The 19,767-nt window shown below is 34.8% G+C and overlaps 2 protein-coding genes across 6 annotated transcripts in view; both read left to right on the top strand.

Moving 5' to 3' along the window:
• The window catches only part of LOC126855677 (uncharacterized), a 168,776-nt gene that overhangs the window by 92,188 nt on the left and 56,821 nt on the right, over window positions 1–19,767 (top strand). The gene's annotated exons all lie outside the window — the stretch shown is intronic.
• Window positions 39–3,775, top strand: LOC126855684 (FGFR1 oncogene partner 2 homolog). Of its 5 annotated transcripts, XM_050603554.1 has the most exons (6): window positions 39–937; window positions 2,097–2,282; window positions 2,396–2,470; window positions 2,801–2,935; window positions 3,020–3,271; window positions 3,354–3,775. In XM_050603554.1, the coding sequence occupies exons 4-6, from the start codon at window positions 2,801–2,803 to the stop codon at window positions 3,579–3,581; spliced, it is 615 nt and encodes a 204-aa protein (XP_050459511.1). In that variant the 5' UTR covers window positions 39–937; window positions 2,097–2,282; window positions 2,396–2,470; the 3' UTR covers window positions 3,582–3,775. The 5 variants fall into 5 exon arrangements, with proteins under 5 accessions (XP_050459511.1, XP_050459510.1, XP_050459507.1 ...); XM_050603553.1 differs by lacking the exon at window positions 2,396–2,470 and having other exon boundaries at window positions 42–563; XM_050603550.1 differs by lacking the exon at window positions 2,396–2,470 and having other exon boundaries at window positions 633–937.

Raw genomic sequence — 19,767 nt, 5'->3', positions numbered from 1 at the left:
TACTCGCGGATTCAGATCGTCGCGAGAATTCTTCGCTGCTCGTTTTCTTCTCCTCTTTTCTTTTTTCTCCCTCTACTTTTTCTCGCCTCCGAACGCTTCTCTTGGTCAAGAACGAGAACGAACGAGAGGGATGGCAAAGATTCTCTAGGATCTTTTTTTCTCACGAGGCGCGCAATGCTCGAAACATCGTACTGTCGTGCTCGCTCGCCAAACGCGAGAAACAAAACACGGGACGATTGACCGACTGGTCCTGCTCGCCGCTCGTCGCGCGCGAGGAAGGAGATCGCGCGAATCACGAAACGGACCGCGCCGAAGAGCGTGTACTCGGAAAAAAAGAATCTCTCTCTCTCTCTCTCTCTATCTTGCGCGAGCTTGGCCGCGTATACGTATATATATATATATATATATATGTGTGTGTGTATATGTAGATGTGTATATATGTAGTACGTGTGCGCGACTAACGGTTGTTCGTTCGTATATATCGCGCAATTTCTTAGTTCGAGATTGCGTTCTTCCTCAATGGGGACCACGAAAATTGCGGAAACGGAACAGCAGCTGATCGCGTGCGTACATTTATTTACATCACAGTACCAATCACGCACTCCGTCGCTGCGTCGTCGTCGTCGTCGTCCTCCTCCCCCTCCTCCTCCTCCTCCTCTTCCTCGTCGTCTTGTATCTTCGCGTTGTAGTTGCACTAAAACTTCCCGATCGTCGACTTGTCGTTCGACACTGCGGCTCGCGTATCGGGAACACTCTTAAACATTATTAGCCTCGACGTGCGTGCGCGGGATCCTTTTCGTTCACGATCCTTCACGGTGATGATTATAAATTGTCTCTTGCTATCAACGCGCCTCGTCCGCGAATATTTCGCAGTCCTTCATACGTGGAACAAACGAATAAATCATTCGAACTGAGAAGAGCTCATCCCCTCGATGCGGTAACCTTTGGGTAGTCGATACTGAGATAAGAAACGCGAATAATTAATAATTGCTCGTGTACGCATGCGTATGCGCGATAGAAAGCGACGTGACAGCCAATAATGTCGTTTTTCTTTGAATATTTGAGAGATTTTGGTGCCATCTGACTATGCATTAAAGTTTGAAATTTAATCAATTAAAAGAAAAAAATTTTAGCTCCTTTCGTTTCGATTAATCAAATTTTAATCTATAGTCATTCAATCTATCTAGTCATCAATTTTTAATCTTATACGCACTTTGCATTTATGCAAATTTGTCTCTAGGCTTTAAATCTTAGTTTCCTTTATTCTGATTGGTCAATTAAATTCTAGGAAGAGATGGATCAATTTGCCGCTATTATTATGAAAATCGGAAATAGGCCATTGAAAAAAAGAAAAAAAAGAAAAATATAATTTTTTGAATGTTTTATATAAAGACTATACATATGTATATATTCGCACTCTCTTTTCCTCATTTCTCAGTCCCCCACATTTTCGGCTTTCATAAAAATAGCGTCAGCCAATCAGAAACAACTTATATTCGATAATCCAGCTCTCCTTCTAGAAAGTCTCTAACTTCGCTTCATTCTTCGCTAACTTCTCACGGCTCTCTACTGTTTGCTGCGTCGTCCCGTTTGCCGCAACGTGTTTTTCCACTTAAAAAAGAAATAATCTAAACTGTCTCCAATATTATTCAATTCTTCTATCTGCTCCGTACGTTCTATACTTTCTTTCATACATGCATTATATAAATTAGATATTTCATGATTTATCAGTTCTTCAGATGCTTGGACACTAAATTTATAACCGAACCTAATTTGATTTTTAGCGAAGAATTCCTCTTTTAGTATATATTTATGTGTATTATTAGAAATGTGACGTTTATTTGAGAAAGATATAGAGAAAGAGAGATCAGTATCGAGTCTTATAAAAATATCGATCTCGGAGAGTTTTTCTCGCGGGCAAATGTTAAATTATCTGATGGCCATTTTCTTTTCATCAGTTGCGCGCGTATTATGATACATATGTGTGACGCGTATACATATGATGTCACATACATACACGATGTTCATGCATACTTCTATTTTCGCGCGACTCTTATCAGCTGACGTTGCTGACTTATACATGTACTTGGGCACAGGTGTACCAATGCGACGCTGAGGAATACACACGCAAAACGGGACCATAGCACGGCGATACGCGAGGAGAATTGAAACTTTGTACGATCCTCTGTATAACCTCAACGTCATCGAAGACGATTAATCAAACGCCGAATGAACTTGGGAGTTGTGCTGAGCTGAGCCTGGGCCATCGCCTTCTGTAAAAGGTACGTGGGTTTAGGTCTATCGACTATCGTCCGCAAACAATAACGGACGATAATTCACACGACGTGTCCTCTCGAGAGACGCGCTTTAACGGGTGTTTTCCTCGCGATATCAGCGTCCGAGCAAATACAAATCTGGAAGGAGAATAGTAGAAAGCAAAAAGCAGAGATAAAGAGAGCACGTATGAAAGGCAAGACAGATATCAGTCCAGATGGAATCATTTTAATGGATCCATGACTTTTATCTTTTCTCCTGATTTTTACATTCTTCAGCATTATCGGATTATATTTAAAACTTTTACATTAAATGACTAATGCTTTTTGATATAGAATGTATCGAATAATCAGCATTTGCAATTATATTCCTTACTATTTTAATTATTTTGCCTTTATTTGTTTAAAAATTAGTAGTATACATATTTGTTTTACTACCTAATAAAGTGATAAATACCTAAAGACCGAAAAGATAATTATGTCAACCTTTGTTGGTAAGTAGAAAAGCTATCTATATACATTTACAGATGTCTTTGACATTTCAACAAATTATATTAGATGCCAAAAAATTGGTCATTCGAATTTCGGACCATGAAAATACAGCAGATACTCTGATAAGCGAAGTAGAGGCAGTATGTGGACAAATTGATAACATGAAGCAGGTAAATATTGTTTTTGTTATATATTATGAATAACAGCATATACCTTATTCTATGTTATATATTTCTATATTTTTATGTTTGCAGTATCAAGAGGAAGTAGAAATTTTAAATACAGAAGCTAAGCAAAGGCCACATTTGCAATTAATTGCTGGGATCCAAAGGGAGAACAAACATTTGCGAGAAATACAGGCAGAAAATAAAGAATTGAGAAATGCATTAGAAGACAACCAACATGCACTTGAGCTTATAATGTCCAAATATCGACAACAAATGGCCTCTTTATTACGTCTCAACAAAACCGATTTTTCATCATTGTACAATTCAAAATATGCCAACGTAAGTTTACAAATAAATTTATTAATTTAAAATATAATTACAGGACAAAAAGCAATGTTTTCTCTATATACTTTTTATACAGATAATAACCAGTCAAGCAGAAAAAATTAATGAAATGGCAGCTGTAATGAAAACAGCTGCTGCTTTAGATGAAGAAAATGAATTAAAGGAAAAGGAAGCATTTCATTGTTTGAAAGAAGAGAACGCCACACTTCGAGAAATAATAAATATTGCAAATAAGTATGATTCCTTAAACAAAGAATGTTCTGTAGACAACAAAATTGTTCAAACGGATTTCCCAATAGATTAAAGAAATTCGCTCCTAGATCATTTGATCCTTTTTATAAAAAGTTGACAGTATTTATTTCACGCACAAAATTTCATGACATTATTATTAGATAAAAACTATTATAGGTAAGAAGTGTATGTGTGCAAGTTGTAGTATGTATATATATATCTCTATTAAACATTTGTAATAAATTGTATAATCCATTTGCAACTATATTTAATTTATCTTGCAATTAATTTAAAATTGAGATTATTTTGATTGTGCAATTTTTATTTATACATTTTTTCATGTGTCACAAAATGCTTTATTTCTCTGAAAAAAAAAATATATATATATATATATATATATATATATATATATATATATATATTAGGAGTTCTTCTTTTAGCTTTCTATCTTTTATCGAAGAGAAAGTTTGGTATGTGTTTGTAGTTTGACGCGGCAAATTTTTTTATTGGGATCAAAGTCGCAAATTTTTTCTAATGAATCGTTTTTTTTTTTTATTTTCAGAAGAAAAAGATCCATGCAGTAAGTTATCAAGGTTGAAATTGAGAATAGTGTGAAAAAAAATGTTTGAAAAGAAGAACGAGCTAGAATTTATTGCGATTTTACCGTTAGGAATGTAGTTTCGAAATATTTTTTTGAATTTACATTATTCGAGATGTTAAACAGTGCAAAAAACGATTTTGATTGACAATTGCTTTTAATGAAAATATTTCGATTAATTTTGATCGCGTTGTATATTTACTATTCGTGTTCAACATATAGATAAAAAATAGATTTCATAAAATGCATAATGTAGTATATGTGTACATAGATATAAAATCTGTTTGCAAGTATTTCTACTTTGATAACTCTTATCTATGTGGTAGGAACAAAAAGATAAAAAAAATTACATGATGATTATGTAGTCACATTATTGCAGATTTTTATGTTCTTTCAACTAAAGAATATTTGTGAACTCTCCGAATTTTATGAACCACATTTTTTATTAATATCTTTCATATAAATTAATTTTTTTCAAGACGTTTTTCTAAAAGCAAAGATCTTATTGGTATCTTTGCATTTTTTTTCACGCTTATATTGTCTCATTTAATCTTTTTTGGAAAAAATACGCGATGAAAAAGGCTATAAATTATTTTCATTACCCACACTTAAATGTGCCATTTGACCATGAAGTCACTATTAAGGTTGCAAAGGTAATTCTGTTGGCATTGTAGTATTTTGTTTTTCCATTGAAACAGAAAATTTTATGGCATGGATTCAATAAATACAGCATTTTTTTTTGCTTTTTTTTAACATCGAAATTCACATTTAGCGCGCGAAGTTAATTAAATATTCGAAGATCAATGAATAAAAAAATTACATATGTATCGCTAGGAACGTAATTCCATATGCAGAAAATTAATCACGATTTTCTAAAGTCGTGAGAATTTTTCCGGGAAGAATAATTTTCTTATCAGAGAAAATAAAGTTTTAACACTTTCTCAAAAAGAATTAGAAACTGTATCAATTTGTACATAAAAACATGTAGAGATTGATTATAAGAAAACACTTTGCAGCTACACTGTGTGTATGAATATTTAATAATATAGAAAGACGAAGTGAAAACTCGTAATATTATTTATTTTGTCTTATATAATTTTTTTATCGTGTTATCATATTTATGTTTCATATGTATATTTATTGTCTCCGAGAAAGAGAAGAGAGAGAGAGAGAGAGAGACATGTCTAATACTGGAAATATTAATATTATACTTTATTTTAAAATTTTTATGATAATGAATAATTGCGATACACTCATTCCATAAATGCCTTTCGAAAATCCTTTTAGGAAACGCATTTAATGAATATTGAGAAATATAGATATATAGCATTTCTAATCTATTATTATACCATGCAATAAAGAGAAATTGGGTACAATAATCGTATCCGATGCATTCGCATTTACAAACATCGATTCTTTTCGGTTTTTTTTTTTCAAGTACGAAGCTACTTAATTATGCAGTTAATTACGCTAGATATGCTTTTTAAACATTATGAAGAAATTTGATAGTTGGACGTAACACATCCTACACATACATTAAACATTAATACATCCGACTGTACACATTTCTAGAATACATGTATATAGCATAAGAGAATCTGCGAGTGTGCGTGTGTATGTGTGCGTATATGGATGTGTGTGATGTGTGGGGCCCCGATGTCGACTTGATCTAGGGAGCGGGATAGCGTAGTAACTTTAAACCAGCCCCGAATTGCAGTCTGCGGCTCCGTTTGGATAACTACAGGGTGTTCCACTTTTAATCTATTAATTACATATTAATATTCACGAAAGAATGTCATGCATAACTATGTGTTGATTCTCTGCAGATCAGACACAAATAATGGAGAATTGTCTCTTCCTAATGAGCATTTTTACTATCTTTTTCTAATTTACGTGTTAGATGTCATAAATAGTTAGACAATTTCAAAAATTTTATTTTGTTTTTTTTACGATTATTTTTTTAGGTATGACGAAGGCAATACAAATATTATGTAGATCACATATCGATAAGATTGTTGAGTAACATTCCTTAGCGATTCTATGAAATCTGTTAAAAATAATTTTTTTTTTAAATTCTCCAATCTTATGTTTGCTTTTAGATTTTATGTCCCAAGATCAATTTAAGATAAAATATATCAGGTTTCGAAATTAGGTTTCGACATTAGGTTTCAAAATAATTTTCCAACAAGAGTTTTACAAGAGATTTAGTCAAGGTTTATTTCCTTTTTCTCGCAGAAAACTCACAATTGCAGACTCCCTGAGGTGATGCCTGAAAAAAAAACCGAAAATTACACGAGTAAAAACACATCCTGAAAAAAAAAAAACGGTATTTTAAATTTTTACACAGAATAATCGAATAGGCAAAGAAAACATTTCTACTTCGACAATTAATTATAATGACAGACGTTTTGCGAAGATCAAATACAGAAATAAAAAAGCGAAAAAAACCGCGGTTTTTGCTTATGCATCTTTTTTTTCGGTCACAGTGAGACACCCTGTATAACGGACGTGCACATTCACGCTTGTTCACTTATGTGCACACGTACACGGGAAAAGTGACTTACACATCTATGTACGAACAGGGGCCAGTGAACGGTTCACGCACAATTCACCACGCATCTATGCGTTCTCTTTCGAGTCCTCATTGGACAACCCTATCCACCAAGGTCAACCTCCCACCCCTCTTTCTCTCTATCTTTTCTCTTTTCTCTCTCACTCTCTATTTCCCCTCAGCTTTTTTTTTTAATACTTCTTCTCGGATGCGATAGAAGGGTTTTTATAGCGATGTGTCCTTGGAATTCTGACAATGACCGGCTAGCACTTCCTGCGCTATCTAACAGCGCGGCACCTGTTACAGCCGCTGCGCTTTTTCGATCCGATTGACGATCATCGATTTTCTGCTTCTGCCTTCTCCTCGGATTTGTGTCCCTACTCAGACAGCATTACTTTTTCTTCCCCCCCCCCTCCCTCTTTCCTCCCTGCCTTTTTTCCTAAATTAATTTGTAATCTTCCTTTTACCAAGAAAACTTTATATCTTAACAATAAAAATGTGACTTTTATTATATAAAAATTCTATTACGAAAACTTTTTGGAAATTAATAATTCAAGATTCTATTTCATCGTTGATAATTATTTCATACAAACATATTAAATTGTCTAATACATTATAGATACGTTATGCACACAAAATTGCTCTTTCTTTTGCGATAAAGATTTCTAAAAGGAAGAGAATTATATAAAAATCAATCTGCAAAAAAAATTAAATTTTTTATTTTTATTTAAAAATAAATAAATTGCATATTAATTTAAAAATTAATAAAAAAATATGAAATGTAATAGAGAGAGAGAGAGAGAGAGCTTTTGAAAGAATTTTGCCGTAGAGTTTTTCAACTTTCGAGTCGACCGTAGCAACGCCTCTTAAGACAATTCTCTCTGGAGAAGAATCCTATCGGAGTCGTTGCTCCGCGTCGCTCGGCCGAAAAAGTCGTTGAACGAGAGCGCCCGGTGCATCGACCACGAGGTTGTCGAACGGGCGGAAGCCCGCAAATAGAAACCAGTTTCTCCTTGATTGCGAGTTTTTCTTTTTTTTTTTATTAGATTCTTTTACCGCGGAAGTGTTACAAGGTCGTATGCTGAAATTGCACACACGTAACCGGGATCTTCTTTCCGCGAATTTGCATTCTGCCAAGGAGAGCCGGCGCGAAAATCGGAATCGTATTTCGCGAATGCGCGAAAATGCATTTTTCCACGACTTTTCCGATAGATTAAACTGTAAAGACAACTTCAAGTTCTGAAAATGAGTTTTAATTATTGATTTATGATATACGTGATGTTGGGAATACTTTTATAAACGGATGCGATAATCAGATTTGAAAATGACGTTGCTATATCCAAGTGTATAAACGTTTACCAATCCAAAAGTTACATATTTTTTTCCAACGTAAAGTCGACATATTTGTACAAATTATCGAAAATTGACTAAACCATCGACGTTTATTCAGTGATTCATCTAGATGTTGTTACTGCAATGTCAATGCACGTGCAGTGTAAGAATTTTCGGCGGACAAAAGCGATATAGCTATTGGAAACTGTTTGGAAAATGTAAACAAAGTTTATCTTGATTCGCTACCGCTTTCATGTTTCAGTACGATAACAACTTCCTCTATTGATATGTGAAAGAAAAGGTCAGAGATCAAAGGCTGAAGGGAAGAGCTTCTGCTCAACTGATTCACATGCAGTTGCAACAAACATATGTATGTATATACGTTTCATAATCAACAGCATCGATTGTGCGAGAATATGGGATGTGCTTAGATATCGCATAGATATACTCCTTTTATAACCGAATACTTTATATTTTTCTATATTTTTTAAATTATATTTTAGAATTTTTCAAATTATATTTCAAATTATATTTTTCAAATTAATTGCAGTATCGAACTAATACTCTCGTATATTCTTTATATTTTCATCTTAATATTGCATATAGTTTATGTATCAAAATTTAATTACTTATGCAAAAAGATATTGCACATTATTATTTTTGATAACGCGGTTCTAAATATTAATCGTAAGCAATCGCGAACGTATATCGTATACATATATTTGAGTTTGTACGAGCATTTTTTTCGGTGCCTAAACTCGCGTTGGCGAAGACGGAGAAGGAGCGGCAGCCGGTCGCGAGCGAATAGGTCGGGAAAAATCACACGCGCATATACGCATATGTGTGCGGACGCACATGCGTGCGTCGTGCGTGCGCGCAGCCAGCCGCGCTGGCGTAGATGCAGTTTTAGGAAATCACGCACATATACACGTGGCAACATCGCCGCTGCGGGCTAACATTCCACGTGATCCAGGACCGGTTTGCGGGTTGCCGACCCACTAACACTCGCCTAATGCAGATAAACCCACGCCCTATATGTGGGGTACACACGTCGCTTATTTTTTATTGCGACCCGGGCCCGAGCTGCGTTGCCGCGAGCGAGCGCGCGAGGCGCTTCACCGATTTTCAAAGTCGAAAAAAAAAAAAAGTAACTCGTTGGCCTAAAATTATATGCGGCTTGTGTGTGAGAGAATAAGAAAGAGAGAGAGAGAGAGAGAGAGAGAGAGAGAGAGGATGGGGGGAGAGTTGGTTAGCCCCGACGCGCCACTTGGCGATGCCAGGTTTCGATTAATAATGCAAGAAACTATCTATCGACTTTGATAATTACATGGAAAACGCTAATGCATTTATAATTCGCGTGAAGATTTAAATGATACGGCTAATTATTTTCCAAATGTCATCTCGACTTTCTTTTTTATAGTATTTAGCGCGATACGCTATCGCGTCTCTCCTGATTGCTACAAATTGTTATCGAATCTTAGAGAGATACAAAGATACCTTCTGACAATAAGCTCTTTTGTTTTTTTTCTCGATGGTGTGCAATTATATTTACTTGCATTGTATACAATGTCGAAACTAAAATATTAATCAAACAATCACGTCACATGTTATATAAATGTAATCAGTAAATAAATTTTTAATTATTTGAAAATTTTAGTATTAATATTGATAATCTCGCTATTTTATCGTATTATTAAGTATATAAATTATTATTATAGTATTAACACAAGTAGCCTACTGCGGTGAACGATTAACTTTCGAAAGATTTGAAATCATTTCTCTCAAGTGTGATATGTATCTTTCTTTTCTTTTTTTCTAAAAATTATATAATAATAAGTTTACAATATATTCCTAGAAAATGCTATTTCCCTCATTCAGGGACACACATGCTTGATACAGCTGTTCGTACCTGCTGTTTCATCTAATCCAAATTATAAGTGGCATCTAAGGGATCTGCCAGCAGCTTGAGAATATCAGGGTCCGGCAAACGGTGAATGCTTTTTTACCCCAACATTTTATCTTGCTGGTAGACTTTTTTCGAGATATCCCTTTTGATGCGCATTTCACTTCTAAATTCGCCTTTGAAAGCTTGGGATACGATACATTCTATCGCACATATAGTTTTACAAGTACATTATATAATCCATATATAAATATATCTTATATATTTATAAAAGAATTATTTTTATCGTATATTTTTTCTCGTATTGTAGAATTTCGAAAAGGTAGTTTATGCTATCTTGCTAATGATTAATGAAATGCGATAATGGACCGATATTGTATAGTCATTAAAGTGACATACATCATTTACATTTCCTAGAATGTCTGCAGTTTTGTTAGAAAACTCATTCTGATTCATCATCATGTCGTTAAATATCAGAGCTTGTACAACAATCGCGCGATTTTATTTAGGGATTCAATGGATTTAACGGTAGAATATGTCTTTCGTGACCGGATGATGATTGGCGGAAGTTGGTGAGTTAAGCGCAGATTGAATGCCGCTGCAGATTTTTAATTTTAACGTGATTATCTTGCGATAGAAAACGAGTATTTATGTGAAAATTATATAGCGATAAAGAATTATAATGTTTCGTTTATAAATATTTTTATCAGTAGCTTTCTTAATTACGACTGTAATTTTACAAAATGTTTTTAAGCGATTAAGAATGAGAGGGTTTATTCGAATTCCAGGAATGCAAATTAACAAATAAAATTTTGTTCATTCTTGAGATAACAAATGTGTGTAATTATATTTTATGGAAATATGTATTACATATTAAAATTCTATACCGCGTGATTTAATTGCAGGCGGGCAGAATCGATCATTGAATTTTTTTTTTAAATCGATTTATATATAGCCCTTTTGCCCGCATTTCCCCCGGAAAAGGATTTCCTATCTCACGTTCTGCATTTTTGCACAACGTGAGGTCGACCTACATAACACCTGTTGTAGCACGCTGGTAAATAGGGTATTACGGTCAGTGGTTACGGTCAGTATCGAAAGGCGTCGAAAGCCAGAACAAATTCGAGCGGATATACATATACACTAGAAAAATAGAGAATGAAAGAAAAAGGAAAAGATGGCCTAATACTCTTTCAATCATAAGGAATAATTGCACTTGACATTCGCAGGGGTGCGGTATTTCTGCCGAGGGTTCCTATGCCACCAGACGAAGGGTATGCTTTTCCATTGTGTCGGCGACAATGTATCAGCAGGTAGCTGATCATCGATCGGGGACCGCGCGCGGTCGGTCAATGGCCTTGCAATGCGCCTGGCAAAGGGCGAGGCCGCCTTGTTACGTCCGTGAATAGTCGGGGTACAGTCGCATGCGTTAATAGGTCTGCGGTAAGTTTACGATCGACGCGATCAATATTTCTTCCCTCGAATAATTGAAAAAGGCTAATCTCTCTCTCGTTTGCATAAAATCGATTCGATCGTTTGACGCGATCGCGAAAAGCGCAAAGAAATCCGCGTGTCTGACATATCGCGTATTATTAATGTATCCGATTGTACGGGATTGTCGGTGTTTATGTTCGTATATATGCATGCGTATATTTATACATGTATCGCGCGCGCTGGACATTGAACGTGTGGAGGAACCGGGAACATCGCACACGCATCTCTCCATGCTCTTCGCCTACGGAAAAAAAAAAAGAAGAAAAAGAAAGAGAGCGAGAGAGAACATCCGAAAAGCCAACTGCGCGATACCAAGCATCTTCGGGGCTTATGAGGAACCTGTTTTCCTTTATATGATTTCCACCTCGTCCTTTCTCGCTCGCTGGCGTAACACCGTAACGAAGGGAGAGTCTTCTCTTTCACGAGAGAGAGAGAGAGATGTGCTCGAAGAGAAAAAATTTCTCGTCCCCTTTCCATTTTGATCAAGACTGTCGACTTTTGTGTCGATCAAAAATCCGATTCCCTCGAATCGGAGATGCGTACTCGAGGAAGATTCCATCGAGCGATCCTGAAAATGTGCTAACGATCTTCGCGCTAAACTTTTATACATTAACGCTACCTTCCTTGATTAACATGCTTATCATAAGTGATTATATGAATTTTTGTATAGTGTTGAAGATTGTTTAAGAATGAAATCAAATGCGCATGAATGAAAGTTAGATAAAAAAGAAACAAAGATAATTTTTTGCAGAAAAAATATTTACGTTATCATAACATTCGATGTGTATTAAATATCTAATTTGCAAATAATCTTGTTGCGTCTGAACCAAGACATGGTTTTCGTCTCTTATTATAAAAAAGAATAACAAAGACTAGGGCCTTATATTTGCCTAAACTCTTCTCTATCTAATTTAACTTGAAAGTGGGGATAAAGCGCTATCGCGCCAACAACTTTGGCGTTTGTTAATTGGTTCGAACCGAACCAACGCAAACTTCTATCCGGGCAAAAGTCACGTTTTTGACCTCCCCCGAAAAGATGTTTGTGCAATGATATTACAGCGCGATAAAGTCTATATAAGCCGAAGTCTATTAGTTGCATAGTCAGTATTCTTTTCGTATTGCTCGCAAGTTGTAGTAAGTTCCGTATCGCCGACATCATTTGACGACATCACTTTCGTAAAGTCTTTTCAAGGGTGTGATTGATCTTCCTTGGGGAGTTTATTGTTCAAAGGTATTGTTCTATACTTTTTTTTATTTAGAAAAAATATTAATATAACATTTGTATTTTATGCTTATTTTTAGCGTCTTATATATTTCTTTATGATTTGAATATATTAGTGACAGTATGAAACTTGTATCAGAGAATTTTATCTCAATATTTGCTTTCTAACTTTTGATTTCATTAGCGGAATAATTATATCAGAGTTACAAGTACAAAAATTTGCTGCGCTATTTTATGATATAATTTTTATTAATTTTATGATATCTTATGATAAAATAAATTAGAAAGAGCACGAAAAAAAAATCTTTCTTAGTGCTTCGATAATTTTTCTTACAAAAATAATTACAGAATTCACAAGAAATAATGTGTTTAATTTTCGTTAAGAATCTTTTATTGTTAAGACATGATCTGAAACTTTGAAAACTGAAACATATGACGTTAAAAATATAATTTTCTTGCTGCTTTCACAGAGACATTTCAATCTTTGTCCAAGTAAAAAGCGTAAAATTATTTTCCACGCGACGCATCTTTCTCTTTATTCGAAATAATAAGAATCTATGGGAGAGATTATATTTAAAGAGTAAAAATATATTGATTGTTTGTATTTATTGTACGAAATATTGTGTGCCAAACTAATGGAGTTATGGGTTATTAATAGTTCGCTGTTATTGTGCGTACACGGAAGATACGCGCAATCATGAAAACGCTATCAGTTCGTATTCGGGCAGTCTCGATAACGCAAACAATCGGTACCGCGCTTCTCTATCGCTGTAGTCACGATAATGCATAACGTTTCTCCCGTGTCTTATCGCTCGATGATGCGTTTTGTAAATGTCGCCGATTCCTAGTTCGCTGTGCGTATGAAAGCCTTTCCCCGAAAATCTTCTACTGTCAGATATAAAATATTGTACATGATAATTTCTTTTGTAAAAAGTACTGGCGAAAAGGAAAAGGTTTCTCCAAAATATATATATTTATAGTAGCTGTAGGGCTGTAATCTGATAAAATGTAATACAATCCTAAGCCATTTTAATTTTTTCGTAGTTTTCTTTTCGGAGTACATTCTATTTTTTATTATTAATATCCAAACATTTTCAAGTTATAAGCGAAGAAGAAAAAAAGAAAAAAACTTTTCACGCGAAGTAAATTTTAAGAGGCCGAATGAATAAAAAAATTACGTTTTTCGTTATAAAGATATTAATATATTAAATAATAATATTATAACAATCTATTTTAAATCTGAAATAATATAAATTTATTCAATATATATAAGAGGTTTTTCTTGTAAGGTATATTTACGAGAATATATGAACCTGGAAATTTTTGCGATGAATCACGACTTTCTTCGATATTTTGCTAAGAGAAAACTAACTGCAGGTCAATTAGAGAGCTTATCAAGGTTGAGTCATTACAAGAGCCATTATTCTACATTTGTACTAATGACAATGAGACAGACGAGATAGATCATCGAGATATGGCACAAAAATAGACTATAATCACTACGCGACTATATGAATATCACAATCCTAATCCGCGATCGGTGGGACGCGTGACGGTATGAAAATATGAAAGATGCACCCTGCGGCGATCAGACCGACCCTTATGCATCGATTGTTGTCATAGTATATGCATCTGCCTGTGCCACCTCCGAATATAGGTAGATTTTTTTTTTCGATGGCGCAACAGGATTCTTTACCTTGCCATCAAGGCATTCTTCCTCTCTCTCTCTCTCTCTCTCTCTCTCTCTCTCTCTCTCTCTCTCTCTCTCTTCCTTCGATATTGTCGTTTTCGTCTTTTCGGTCCCCTCTACGAAATCGTCATCAGAGTCGTTGCGTAGAGGGAAACGCGCACGCTCACCCACACAAACAAATACACACACATCGTGCTTGCAGGCACAGTTGTGGAAGCGATTTTTCTTCGACCAGCGTTCGTTTTTATCGTCGCTCTTTTCTTCGTTTTTAGACTCGCTCACGCGATAAGAGAAATCAAGCCGCATATTTTCGGCTATTTCCTGAGTGCACGGTTGCATGGGCGTATAAGCAAATTTGAACGAAAAATGACATTCTCGGTGAATGAGATTTTAGACTATGCTCAATCAAGACAATATTTCTCGCATCGACCCGTTAATGTCTTTTCTTTTGCCTCGTAATATTTAATTTTTAGATAAATGACGAAATTTTGGGATGCAAAAGTCTTTGTAAACACATTTTATGACTACATTATTACTCTTTTCTTTTCCTTTATAATGATTTAATTTTTATAACAAGATAATTTTTTTTTTTTTTATAAAAGATATTTGATAAAATATTGTGTGTAGTATTTAAAATTATTTTAAACTCGATACATTTTGAAAATAATGCGTGCATATTAAAATGTGTGCGCGCGCGCGCGTTTGCCCCTCTTCCACGGTTAACGGATCGACGAACGTAATTAAGACTGAGGCCGACTTTTCCGTCCGTGTTTCCGCAGTGTTCCTTCCCTTTTTCCCAGAACTTTGCGATTTTCTCACGATATTCGAGTGGAAGCGCGTCATGCCGTCATCCCCCGCATGGTAACGTTACCCAATTCGTGTAGGGTTCTTCCTATGTGTGTGCGTGCGTGGGGTCGACGTGCGTGTTGCCGAGGGCTACGTGCCGAAATTACACACGCACGCACGCACGCACGCAGAAAGCCAACGGCGGATGCATCGTAGAATTTGGGCGTGGTCGCAATTTTCGTGAACGTACACTCGCTTAAGCGCATTTCTCTGATCTTTTCTTTTTTCTACCACGATCTTCCCCTCGTTTCCTCGCGCGCTCGCATGCGTACGTTACTATGTGCGTATATGTACGCATCATGCTAGATTAGTCGTGCGGGAAGACGATGTGGGTGCGGAATATGGTCTCCATGCATCGGCGATGTATAAACTCATGCATCTGTGTACGTGCGCGTGATATATCCCGCAGGATATTGGCCTAGGAGCCGTGTGATTGGCCGATAATGCGAGCATATAGGCGAATAGTGACGGCGGGTACGCGAGTGCTGTGCGTGATCCGCGTGTGATGCGCCGAAATGCTTCACTATCACATGCGTATATACGCACAATGGCGTAAGTTTTACAAATTTTCCGAAATTGCACGCTCGCGTGAATAATGGATGATAGCGATAAGCGAAAATCATGGAAATCAGATTTATAGGAGATAAAAATTGCATCCTACGTTTTATCCAAATTCTATACTTATGGTTTTATTCTTTACTCGTTCATTATTCTTATCGGCTTATATCTGTGCGAGATATATATTTGTTACGCTATTCTAATCACTTTAATTATGATAAAAATATTGATTACAACGTTACATGTACAGTAAATATTTAAATTATTCATCGCGTTATAATATATTCTAATCTATTCTAAAAATAGAATAAATTTGCTTAATATCTTATGTAGTACGCAAAACTGGCTAGACATATATTTTTATTACTTTCTATGAAGAAAACTTCCATGCATTATAAAAGTATATTTTCAGAGTTTTGGCTCGCATAGAACTTTATTTATTTGCACTTTAATGTAAAAGAACAAATATTACAAATTATAATATTAACAAATATTATGTACAAATATTACAAAAACAAATTACTGAAATCGTTGTAAATTTCGATAGTGTTTCAACAAATTATACTTTCTTAAATATATATTACGGATGTAATAATTTTTATGGTGCAGTTTATTACTCAAGCTTGGAAGGATATAGGAGAAGCTTTCTCCAAGCTTTCTTCTCGATCTTTTTTTTTTTTAAAGCATGAACCGTTATTTTGGATAACCTTCGGATAATGTCAGAGTCGAGAGCTTATAAATCTCGATCGACGAAAAGATTGTTATTCTCCCAGTACACCCTCGATATTCTCGTTTCTGATTCTCTGGTATCTCCGATCCTTAATCGATCTCTCTCGTTCGTGGATGGGAAATTACATTGAACTTCGGCGCAGGGCCATGGTCGCGGCCTTTACAAGGGCCTTACGCCACTGCCTATAACGACAACACCGAAAAAGCTCACGGACGCTCACCACCCTTATGACTGTCGCCGTATGACGGGCACTAGCCCACTCGCAAGACTCGGGCTGATCCGTGCGCGCTCGACAGTGTGGGGCGCACTGTGGTGCAGTTAGTCCAAGTTAGTCGGCGTCAGTGGTCGTCGAGCGACGGTCAGGAAGAGAGGTCTTCCTTGTTAACGAAACAGAATTTCCTCCGGAGGATTTCTTTTAGCTGCGCGAGTGCCTCTCGTCGTCAGTGGCACCCTGGCGGCCGCGGCGGTGCACTCTACGACGAGGGGTTGGAAAAGTGGTACGTGAAATAAGTGTGCGCGCTCACCACTCATTCGTATATGACGTCTATCTTCTGTGTGTGTTACGTCGCGCGAAGATGCATGCATCTATACGCACATGTACATATAATATATTTATATATGGAAAGAGAGAGAGAGAGAGATAGCGGTAGCGTATCCTAAATACACATATGTATATACTTTTTCTTATTTTTCACGAAACACTCATTAATTAGATTGAAACGCAAGAAAATCAACATATGTAGTAATGATGATACAATTGTGATGTAGCCTGTCGATTACTAAAAACACTCCAATCGCGATATTAAAAATAATAGTTTTCTGCTGCATCTCTCAATATTTATGCATTGTGCGTTGCAAGAAAAATTATGAAGTGATTAAATTGAAATGGCATATATCTTTTCTTTCGCTTTTTTAATCTAATTCGCAAGAAATGAGTGAATTAACGTCGTCTATTTTACTTGACAAGCGCGCAAAGAATATTTAAGAGAAAATAAATTTTCTTTTTAATGCCTTTAAAGAATAACGATAAGATATAAAAAATTGTAATATAGAGATTTTTTGTAAATGTTCAGAGAGCGAAAAAGAGATATACCAGGACAATCTTGGCGATTGAGGACATATCCGGCAATTGCCCTTACAACTAAATTACTCAGGTAAGCCAGACATTAATTTGTTTATTTGGCTAATATATCATTATGCTACATTTATAATTTTTTATCTATAAAAATATTTATTTTCTTCTTAAAACTGAAAAATATTTAAATGAATTTTTTTATATTTGACTTTCGAATTTACTTAGATCGAGCTGCGAGCTTATCGCTTTTATCATCTATTTTCTTTTTTGTCTTTTTGTCTATCTCATTGTTGTTTGACCAACAGATCGAGATTATATAATCTCTAAGGAAAATCTCAAAATACAAACGTCAAATTGCTGATAGATGCTTTCATATGGTATTAACGATTTCTTATTGGTTAGTTTCCATTTTTATCGAATTGATTAGAATGAACGTGAAAAGTCTCGGTGAGAGTGTGATGATTCATCTGTCGCGAGAAATGCAAATATCGACTGCTTACCCCTGACAGCGCGATCGCACCCCAGCCGTAAAAAAATTGATCGTTTCACTTTCATTATCTCGTTAATTCAATATTTTAATGAGCGTAAAAAAAAAATGAAAATAGAAAAGCGAAGAATTTGTGAATTAATAAATCTAAGAAATTGAATTTGTGAAGAAAAAATAGACAAAAATATAGATAAAATATTGCACTTAATAAATATCATAAAATACAATAGAATGATAAAATGAAAATATAATATAGAAATATATGTAACGAGTCATAAGTTTCTTACATACGTCATATATATTGAAATATTGCAAACATATTATACGACATGTTTTTTACACTGGCATATTTTATTAAATGCGGATGTACAAAAATAAAAAAGATAGATTATATTATACAAATATTTGCAAATGAACGTTGCTTTCAACGAGACATTAGGCCCATTAAATGCACCATAATATTAATCTGCCATTTGTTTAATTTCACATTTTATGTTTGAATAGTTTTATAACAAATCTGTAGAAATTTTCGACACTATGTTTTTACCACATGACTAAATTGTAAGCCTTTTGTATGAACGTTATGAAAATAGTATTAGTAATAAAATATTCACGAAACATACGCCTGAAATCTAAAATATTATTTGTAAATAGAGAGTATACACAATCTCTTTCAGTTGATAGTACATTTCGTAAGTTCTCTTCCATGGCAGCAACAACTAAAAAGAAAAATTATGATCTTTTCCAAGTAGGACAAAGGTTCATGTGATCCTTTTCCTTATTTTATTACGTGCTACGACGTTACGATCCTAAATTAGGGAATATTCTATATAACATTAGCCTTGAAAAGGTCAAAGAAATCTCACATCTCGATGAGTCAGTAAGACATCGTTACTCGATTATTTACTTAGAATATATTGTAATTGAATTTAAAAAAATCGCATATAATTATTAATGTAAAGTTACATGAATTGCGTGTAATTTAATTTAAATATTTTGCGATTCTTTAACACATCGAGCATTAATCTCTCCGTTAAGAATTTTAAAACTTTAGAACATGACACGTAATCTTCTCCATGTAAATGCGAGTTTGGAAAGCGGCCCCGGGGCTAAAATATTCAAATGATTAACCAAAATAAATTAGGGAAGAGTGGCAAATGACAAAAAAACAAATTATTTTTTCCGCGTATTAATCAGCTGTTATTGTACTGTAGAATAAATTTAAAAGTTTGTTATTTTGAATAATCATACATTTAGATAAATATATTTAATTATTATACAAATATTTATACATATATATTCGACGTATAAAAAACATAATAATATTGTGTGTAAACATTTTATAAATTTATTTTAACCAAATTATATATTTAAAAAAAAAGAAATATAATTATAATTTTTTCGATAAATGCGAATTTGATCTTTTTTTAGCGCAGCAAATTTTTTTCACAATTTCTATAATATTAAACTTATTCGCATTCTTGAAATTGAAATTGTTTTATTTTTAATTGCTTTTATTCGAAAACATGATAATTCGACATTGATTATAGGAATGGTATTCGCGTCAATATAGCTTTTAATGGTCGAGAGAAAGCATATTATGTGTATAGTGGAAAATGGCGAAATAATACCTGAGTAAGCAGTATAGGTGAACTTTGGTCCTTAACTCCCTCCTTATCGTTAAACAAACTTGCAATCAGTAAAGATTCCGAGAAATGATAATTTTCCGGGCAGTTTTTGAAACTACTTAATATGATTCATCAGTCCTCAGTC

This window comes from Cataglyphis hispanica, chromosome 16 (assembly GCF_021464435.1).
Source record: "Cataglyphis hispanica isolate Lineage 1 chromosome 16, ULB_Chis1_1.0, whole genome shotgun sequence".
Lineage (NCBI taxonomy): Eukaryota > Metazoa > Arthropoda > Insecta > Hymenoptera > Formicidae > Cataglyphis > Cataglyphis hispanica.
Note: the sequence above shows the minus strand (reverse complement) of the source record. Positions and strands in the feature narration are given on the sequence as shown.